The 9,285-nt window shown below is 44.8% G+C and overlaps 1 protein-coding gene across 1 annotated transcript; it reads left to right on the top strand.

Annotated features, from left to right (window-relative positions):
- The first annotated feature begins 348 nt into the window (after window positions 1-348).
- Window positions 349-1,735, top strand: WFDC10A (WAP four-disulfide core domain 10A). Its single transcript, XM_038571379.1, has 2 exons — window positions 349-532; window positions 1,433-1,735. The coding sequence occupies exons 1-2, from the start codon at window positions 442-444 to the stop codon at window positions 1,582-1,584; spliced, it is 243 nt and encodes an 80-aa protein (XP_038427307.1). The 5' UTR covers window positions 349-441; the 3' UTR covers window positions 1,585-1,735.
- Window positions 1,736-9,285: the final 7,550 nt, after the last annotated feature.

The following is a 9,285-nucleotide window of genomic DNA, read 5'->3' as shown; positions in this document are numbered from 1 at the left end:
ATACTCTTCTCTTTTTTCTGTAAATTATCTAATAATTAGAATTAGGAAAAAATTGGGACACCTGGGTTGCTCAGTGGTTAGGCATCTGCCTTTGGCTCAGGTCATGATCCCAGGGTCCTGGGATCTAGTCCTGTATCAGGCTGCTTCTGATACAGGGGAACCTGCTTCTCCCTCCACCTGTGTCTCTGCCTCTATCTGTGTCTCTCATAAATAAATAAATAAAATCTTTTTTTTTAAAGAAGTAAGAAAAATTTGTTTGCAAAGGAGGAGGTTAATCATATGAGAGCAGGAAACTTCTTCAGAAGCCCAGGTCCCAGAGAGAACAGCGTGTGATAAGGGGAGGACACAAGGCCAGTAGAAGCAAGGAGGAGCCTAGGATAACCAGCCAACTCTCCAGAGAAGTCTGTGCCAGACTGAGAACACTCCATTCTGGCCAGAATCATGCCAACCCAGGCTCTGTTGCCTATCCTGCTCCTCTGTTTGCTGCTGCTGCAGGCCCCGGGAGGGTATCATAAATCCAAGAGGATGCAGGGTAGGTGACAGGAGGGGAAAGGGGCCTTCCGAGGAGGACCTGGGAATTGGAACCTTTAACACATCCTGCTCAGACCACAGCACTATGAAGACTCTGGGTCCTCCAAACCATGGCCCTCTGGCCCCTTTACCCAGCTCTGGGAATGTGATGTGGGTGGAGGGGGAACCTCTATCTTTTGATTCTCCATTCCAAATACCCAGACACAAATGGTACATACAGTAGTGAAAGGTACATCATGGCCTGAGAATCATGAGGGGAAACCAAAAAACAATTCTTCGATTTCTGCACATAGGTGACACGTTACATCCAGAAATGTTGGTGGGAGTAGGTGTAGAATGAAAGGACCCTGGGAAAGCAAGTTTGGGGGTGTTCAAAGTCAAGTCCAAGTTATCATTGGAGGGACCAGGATGGTGACAGTGGAAGGGAAAGAAAGAGAGTGCAAGTGGTATTTTCTGTGAAGGGGCAAGGGCCCTGGAATCAGGGACAGTGCCAGGAGAGAGGGGGCAAAATGGCAAGTCTTCTTCTCTGGACCCTGAAAATTCTGGAGAGTGGAGAGCATCTGCAGGATGTCTCAGACTCTGCTGGTTTCTCAGAGTGTAGATTCTAGGGAGAATATTCACCAAGGCCATGACTAACAGGAGAGACAGAGTCCTGGCTGCAGAGTATGGAGAGGGCTCAGGAAGATCAGGCATTGAGATCTATTAGGGGAAAATGGGGGAAATAGGATTTAATATACCACCATCACCAGGATTGGGTGAAAGGCAGAAAGTGAGTTCCCTGAAAAGTCCAAGAGTGTCATGGGTGGGACCAGGTTCTAGGGTCTTTGGGAGAGGATTTAAACTTGAGAAGAGTGCTCTTAAGGGATCTGGTTCCACTGATCCTGTTCCTGCTCTGTTTCAGAAATACAGCTGATTGAGGAAATCAAGGTCTGTGAAAAGCACACCACTATATACATGTGCAGACGCCCATGTGAATATCATCAAGACTGTCAAGCAAATAATATATGCTGTTCAACCTTCTGTGGGAATATTTGCATGAGCACCCTCCAGTGAGTGGGTGAGGAGTCTGGGCTGCTGTCCCAAACCTCTATTCACACCAAGGCATGAAGACTTCAGATCCCAGGCAAGAGGATGTCAACAGGAAAGCAGTCTTCCCACTGTCTGAACTGATTGTTCCTGTCAAATAAACCAGAACGAACCTCCACACACCAGACTATTCTACTCCCAGTGCTTGTGATCCTTGAGGACATAGTGCAGATCACAGAGTGCTTACTCGCTGGATCCAGGTCTCTGATCTCTCTCCCTTTGTCATACTTCTCTCTTCTCTTTCCTGTTGGCCCCCACACCCGTGCCAGGCCCCTGAGGCCCTGCCTCATTGTTGATCTGCTCACTGAACGGGTACTCTCAGGAGAAACTTCTCATGTGTGATATCTCCCAAAGCTAATAAGAACACTCCTTAGCCTGGATCAGAAGGGCCAAGTTAAACGTGAGGGAGGTGGGGCTAGACATTGGTCACAGAATAGGAGGCCCACAACGAGGCCTCTTCTTAATTGATCCACACCATCCCATTCTTCCTATTCTCCTTGTGAGGTTCAGATTACTGTCCCTTTAAAACAATGAGGAAAACTAATCCAAGGGAAGTTAAGTAATATGCTCAAGGCCAAGAGATTGAGAGACCATGATAGGCTGGAGGGGGATGCTTGCCTGGACTCCCTGTTTGCTCACTGCTCCTCCACTATGGTGAAAACATGGCCATGGAAGTGAATGCCTTCACTAACATCTCCCACCACATCCTCCACCAGAACGGCCACTCTTGGGATGGGGCCTGGAATGGGAACCAGAACTTGAGACGCCAGTGCCTTCCATCAATTTAAAGGTCCACACTTTTCCGCAATCCCCCTCCATATAGTCTCACTCTCTCTCTTTATTAATCCAGGAAAAGGCTACACAGTAGAGAATAGGGGGCTCATGGTGATGCTACCAAGGATTAATTGCCTATTGAGGGTAGCTATAGGTGTTGCCCATGGTCTCATGGTGAATCAGTGGACCTTAATCATTGGACAGACTCCTGACCACTCTGTGCCAGCAGAGAGGCTCTGAGGTGGTCATGGGACTAAATCCAGAGACTGGGTCACATAGGTCCAGTGGAAACATGGAGTCAAGTGCAAAGAACTCAGGAAAGCAAGCAGGCCTTGCTGGAGGCAGGTGTACACTCCAGTCCAGTGCTTCCTGCTGGGCAGCAGGGAAGGATTGTCCAGAGGAGGAAACCTGCCTCTTTCAGGCCAGAGCCTCTGGCTCACCTCAGAAGCATCCCAGGGCTCCTAGTATTAGAGGAGCTTCTCCACCTCTCCTAGGAGCTGCACTTGACCAGGAGGCCTTAGGAAAGAGAGATCAAGATCAAGCAGCAGCACAGACATCATCAGATGTAGATGGGCAGTAAGAGCATGCTCTGCAGGAACTCTTTCTTAGTGCTTCCTCACATAGCCTGACTCTGCAAGCATCTTCCCAGTGCTTGGCCATGCCCCAAACACCCTGGGAGAGACTATTAAGAAAGGCAAAGTTCCTGCCAGGGCCCATATAGGAAATGAGCTCCCACATCCATATCTAGTGTTCCCTATCATGTGACTACACCATGCTGCCAGCTGACCTATTTCTTGCCCCAGCGTGAGCACCTTGGACTATGAATTCTACTGGAAACAGCTGGTCTTCTCCATCAGGACAGCTGGTGTCCCAGCCTGTGTTCTACAGAGCTCTCTCGACACTCCACCCCACCCAGTGACAAAGAGGCTACAGCTAGAATGCTTTGGCTGGGAGGAGTGTTTCCCTGGTCAGCAATTCATGTTCTGTCCTATGGAACAGCTGTGTGCCCCTGTGATAGGGCAAGTGGAGGAGTGAGACCCCTGCAAGGACTGAATCTCACGGAGGCAGAGGAGGGAGCAAATGTACATTCTGCCATGACCTGGTGCCCAAAACACCGAGTCCTGGCCTGCAGAGAATCATTGATCAGGCTGCCCTGTGTGACAAACACACAGCCTCACAGCTGCCATGGCTTCTGCATTGATTATTCTTTTCTCATCCTCCAGTCATGCTCCTTCTCTATGTTATACAGATGGGAGATTCTAGAAGTATATTCTCCATCTCATACACCATGATATAAGTAAACTTCTACCTCATATCAATCCTTTGCCTACCCTCACTGCTCACAGGTGGGTCCATACACCTTTGATGCCTTCACCCCAAAGTGTGCCCCACTACTGCTTCTGGTGTAGTATGTGTCATAACAAAGCCATGGTGCTTAATTAAGGAGCTACCTGGGGAACAAGGGTTGGATTTCAGTGTTGAGTGCAATACCTTCAGAAGAAATGCCCATCAACAAATATAGAGAAGCTATAAGCCCAAGGACAACAGAAAGGAGGATTTGGTGAACCTACCGCAGGCAGTCTCTGATCTGTCTACTAATAGAGAGCCAAATTCCTAAAGGAAGACCCAAGACCCTGGCCTCCACATCACCGTCCAATGGAGCAAGCATCCTCCTGTCATTAGAGTAGGCGTGCTGACCTCAAGGTGGGTACTCTGAGCTTCCAGAATGATCCTTCCTTCTGTTGTATCTGTATCCTCTTACTCCTGCTTATTTTGTCTGCCTGGCAATTATACCTGGTAATAGTAGTCATATCCCGAGTTGTCTGGTAATGCAAGGCAGGATTTCCAGCCCATACTGTTCCCCTAGTATATATTTGAATTGCCTTTTTTTTTCAGGATTTCTTTTTCTTTTTTTTAAATAATAAATTTATTTTTTTATTGGTGTTCAATTTGCCAACATACAGAATAACACCCAGTGCTCATCCCGTCAAGTGCCCCCCTCAGTGTCCGTCACCCATTCACCCCCACCCCCTGCCCACCACCCGCCCTCCTCCCCTTCCACCACCTGTAGTTCGTTTCCCAGAGTAGGGGTCTTTATGTTCTGTCTCCCTTTCTGATATTTCCCACACATTTCTTCTCCCTTCCCTTATATTCCCTTTCATTATTATTTATATTCCCCAAATGAATGAGAACATATAATGTTTGTCCTTCTCCAATTGACTTATTTCACTTAGCACAATACCCTCCAGTTCCATCCACGTTGAAGCAAATGGTGGGTATTTGTCATTTCTAATGGCTGAGTAATATTCCATTGTATACAAAAACCACATCTTCTTTCTCCATTCATCTTTCGTTGGACACCGAGGCTCCTTCCACAGTTTGGCTATTGTGGACATTGCTGTTAGAAACATCAGAGTGCAGGTGTCCCGGTGTTTCATTGCATCTGTATCTTTGGGGTAAATCCCCAACAGTGCAATTGCTGGGCCGTAGGGCAGGTCTATAATTAACTCTTTGAGGAACCTCCACACAGGCTGGTTCAACACTCGTAAAACAATGTGATTCATCATATCAGCAAGAGAAAAACCAAGAACCATATGATCCTCTCATTAGATGCAGAGAAAGCATTTGGCAAAATACAGCATCCATTCCTGATCAAAACTCTTCAGAGTGTAGGGATAGAGGGAATATTCCTCGACATCTTAAAAGCCATCTACGAAAAGCCCACAGCAAATATCATTCTCAATGGGGAAGCACTGGGAGCCTTTCCCCTAAGATCAGGAACAAGACAGGGATGTCCACTCTCACCACTGCTATTCAACATAGTACTGGAAGCCCTAGGCTCAGCAATCAGACAACAAAAAGACATTAAAGGCATTCAAATTGGCAAAGAAGAAGTCAAACTCTTCCCTCTTCGCTGATGACATGATACTCTACATAGAAAACCCAAAAGCCTCCACCCCAAGATTGCTAGAACTCATACAGCAATTTGGCAGCATGGCAGGATACAAAATCAATGCCCAGAAATCAGTGACATTTCTATACACTAACAATGAGACTGAAGAAAGAGAAATTAAGGAGTCAATCCCATTTACAATTGCACCAAAAGCATAAGATACCTAGGAATAAACCTAACCAAAGAGGTAAAGGATCTATACCCTAAAAACTACAGAACACTTCTGAAAGAAATTGAGGAAGACACAAAGAGATGGAAAAATATTCCATGCTCATGGATTGGCAGAATTAATATTGTGAAAATGTCAATGTTACCCAGGGCAATTTACACGTTTAATGCAATCCCTATCAAAATACCATGGACTTTCTTCAGAGAGTTAGAACAAATTATTTTAAGATTTGTGTGGAATCAGAAAAGACCCCGAATAGCCAGGGGAATTTAAAAAAAGAAAACCATATCTGGGGCCATCACAATGCCAGATTTCAGGTTGTACTACAAAGCTGTGGTCATCAAGACAGTGTGGTACTGGCACAAAAACAGACACATAGATCAATGGAACAGAATAGAGAATCCAGAAGTGGACCCTCAACTTTATGGTCAACTAATATTCCATAACGGAGGAAATACTATCTACTGGAAGAAAGACAGTCTCTATATTTGAATTTCTACCATAAGTATCTTGAAGGTCATTTTAATGATGTAACTTCCCTTGGATGAGGGTATTATAAAATCCCTACAACGTGTTCATCTCTGTGCCGCTGCCTGGTCTAGAGAATGAGATACTCTCATTTAGATGAGATGAGTCAGCACCTCACAGTTATCAACTACAGAGCCCATGGAAAGGTTTCCGAACAGGATACAGAATAGACTGAGGCCAGGCAAGGGACTAAGGCCTACCAGAACCCTAATTAGCGTCTTAGACTCAGAGGAAGGGAAGGGCACAAGGACTCGGGGTCTCAGGGAACCATCCTGCAGGAGTGGGGCTTTGTCTTGATCTTCAGGGATAAGGAGCACTTGGAGTGCTATCCAGTGAAAGTAGCTATTCCTTCTCAACAAAAGTAGTAGAGAGGAATAAAGGGTTAGAGACCCCTAGGGGAAGGACAGGGAAGGAATGTGTTGTTCCCTTGGGTATCCTAGATATTATGGGGAAGGGAAAGCAGTTTCCCGCTATCCTTCTGGGTTCATGGCTAAGACCCCCTGCTACAAGAGACAGATAAGCAGGAGAAAAGGAAACACAAGTCTACTCACAGGGATACAGACAAGGAAAACTGAGTCACTTCCCCAGATGATCCAAGCCATCTCCTTAAATATCATCTGCAGCTAAAGACAAAAGATGTGGAAAGGAAGGGGCAGGTCAGTTATGAGAGGTCACGAGGAAGGCACAGTGAACAATGGTATGGTTGTCATACAGATTTCTCCTACAGGCTCCACTGATAAAAAGAGTTTATAGAGGTTGAAAGTCATCCTCCTCTTTCACTTACAGAGAGAGAGAGAGAGAGAGAGAGAGAGAGAGAAACCCTTACAAATGGAGATATCCTCATCCATGTAAATGTCACTTATGAAGGGGAGAAAATTTTGCTAAGCCAAGTTATGCCTCTTTGGCACATTGATTATTTGAAGCTGGTGATTTTTAAGAAACACCAGACACAGGTGAAGCTCTGAAAAGTGAATAGAAGTTACTTTTTTTGTAAGAACAAAGATTTTTGTCTAATGCAATCCTGGGTCATTTAGAGGTGGAAGGGAGAGAAGATGTGTTGCCCCAGGTGAGCAGTTGCTTAACTTTGGAGTTTTGACACTCTTCTTTAAAAGGCATCCTCTCCTTATTTCCGTCCTTTTGAACATCTGAAGGGATTTTATTTGGTTCATCTGGGGCATTCCAAAAAGGATGTCACTTTAAGGAGGACAGTTAGTTCCTTGGCAATCAGAATGGTACACTTTCTGTCACCTCTTCTATTTCTCTTTCTACCTGGGACAGAAATGAGAACCCACTGGCAATAAGAAGGTAGAGTCAAAGAATGCACCCCTAGCTGAAGCCGCTCATCCTAAGCATCCTGTAAGTAGTTTCTTTTCCTTTGTGGGGGCTCAGAAAGGCCTCAGCCTCTGTACCAGCGTGTCTAGGCTCCAGGGCCATATCCAGCAGCACTAGGGACTTCCTTTCACCATCCTCATGGTGGAACTCAATTCTCCTGGATTACAGAACCCATTTCCTGGGTCCTACCCCTCCCTCCTCTTATGTTTTTTGTAATAATAAATTTATTTTTATTGGTGTTCAATTTGCCAACATACAGAATAACACCCAGTGCTCATCCCATCAAGTGCCCCCTCAGTGCCTGTCACCCATTCACCCCCACCCCCCGCCCTCCTCCCCTTCCACCACCCCTAGTTTGTTTCCCAGAGTTAGGAGTTCATGTTCTGTCTCCCTTTCTGATATTTCCTACCCATTTATTCTCCCTTCCCCTCTATTCCTTTTCACTAATATTTATATTCCCCAAATGAATAAGACCATATAATGTTTGTCCTTCTCCGATTGACTCATTTCACTCAGCATAATACCCTCCAGTTCCATCCACGTCGAAGTAAATGGTGGGTATTTGTCATTTCTAATGGCTAATATTCCATTGTATACAAAAACCACATCTTCTTTATCCATTCATCTTTCGATGGATATTGAGGCTCCTTCCACAGTTTGGCTATTGTGGACATTGCTTCTAGAAACATTGGGGTGCAGGTGTTCCGGCATTTCATTGCATCTGTATCTTTGCTTCCCTCCTCTTAAAGACCTCATTCTGGTAGCATACACCCCAGAGGGGCTTCCTGAGAGAGTACATGAGAAATAAGTAAAATAGAGACATCTTATGCCTCCACTTAATTAATTAATTAATACACACTTAATACACACTTTGGCTGGTATTTCAGGTTGAATAAATTCTGACTACATGATGGCCTCAATAACAACAACAAAAACAATGAGAACAGATACAGATGCAATGAAACGCCAGGACACCTGCACCCTGATGTTTCTAGCAGCAATGTCCACAATAGCCAAACTGTGGAAGGAGCGTCGGTGTCCTTCAAAAGATGAATGGATAAAGAAGATGTGGTTTATGTATACAAGAGAATATTAGCCATTAGAAATGACAAATACCCACCATTTGCTTTGATGTGGATGGAACTGGAGGGTATTATGCTGAGTGAAATAAGTCAATCGGAGAAGGACAAACATTATATGGTCTCATTCATTTGGGGAATATAAATAATAGTGAAAGGGAATAAAGTGGAAAGGAGAAAAAATAAGTGGGAAATATCAGAAAAGGTTACAGAACATGAAAGACTCTAACTCTGGGAAACGAACTAGGGGTGGTGGAAGGGGAGGCGGGTGGGGGTGGGGGTGAATGGGTGATGGGCACTGAGGGGGGTACTTGACGGGATGAGCACCGGGTGTTATTCTGTATGTTGGCAAATTGAACACCAATAAAAAATAAATTTATTATTAAAAAAAAAAGGAAAGGGATGTGGGCTGGCGGTGGGGGTGACTGGGTGACGGGCACTGAGGGGGGCACTTGACGGGATGAGCACTGGGTGCTATTCTATATGTTGACAAATTGAACACCAATAAAAAATAAATTTATTAAAAATATTTACTAAAACTCTCATACAGTAAAGATGTATGATTTTTTTATTGAAAGGACAATTCTAAAGCTATCTTTCTATGAAAACAAATGACACTATTACCTATCTAGATTAGATGGCTGATTATATCTCATTCATTTTCTTTGTACTTCTGTATTTTTCAAATTTCTAAATAAGAAATGATTAAATATGAAGAATTCATTTCTGCAGTGAGCAGAGTAGAAGACATAAGAAATTGGATGTACCTCAGGAGACATCAGGGCCCAACCAAGGAGTGGTGCCTGGAAAAGATGAGACAGAACCAGATGGGG

Source organism: Canis lupus, chromosome 24 (genome assembly GCF_011100685.1).
Source record: "Canis lupus familiaris isolate Mischka breed German Shepherd chromosome 24, alternate assembly UU_Cfam_GSD_1.0, whole genome shotgun sequence".
NCBI lineage: Eukaryota > Metazoa > Chordata > Mammalia > Carnivora > Canidae > Canis > Canis lupus.
The sequence above is the reverse complement of the archived record's forward strand: the minus strand, read 5'-3'. Positions and strand labels throughout refer to the sequence as shown.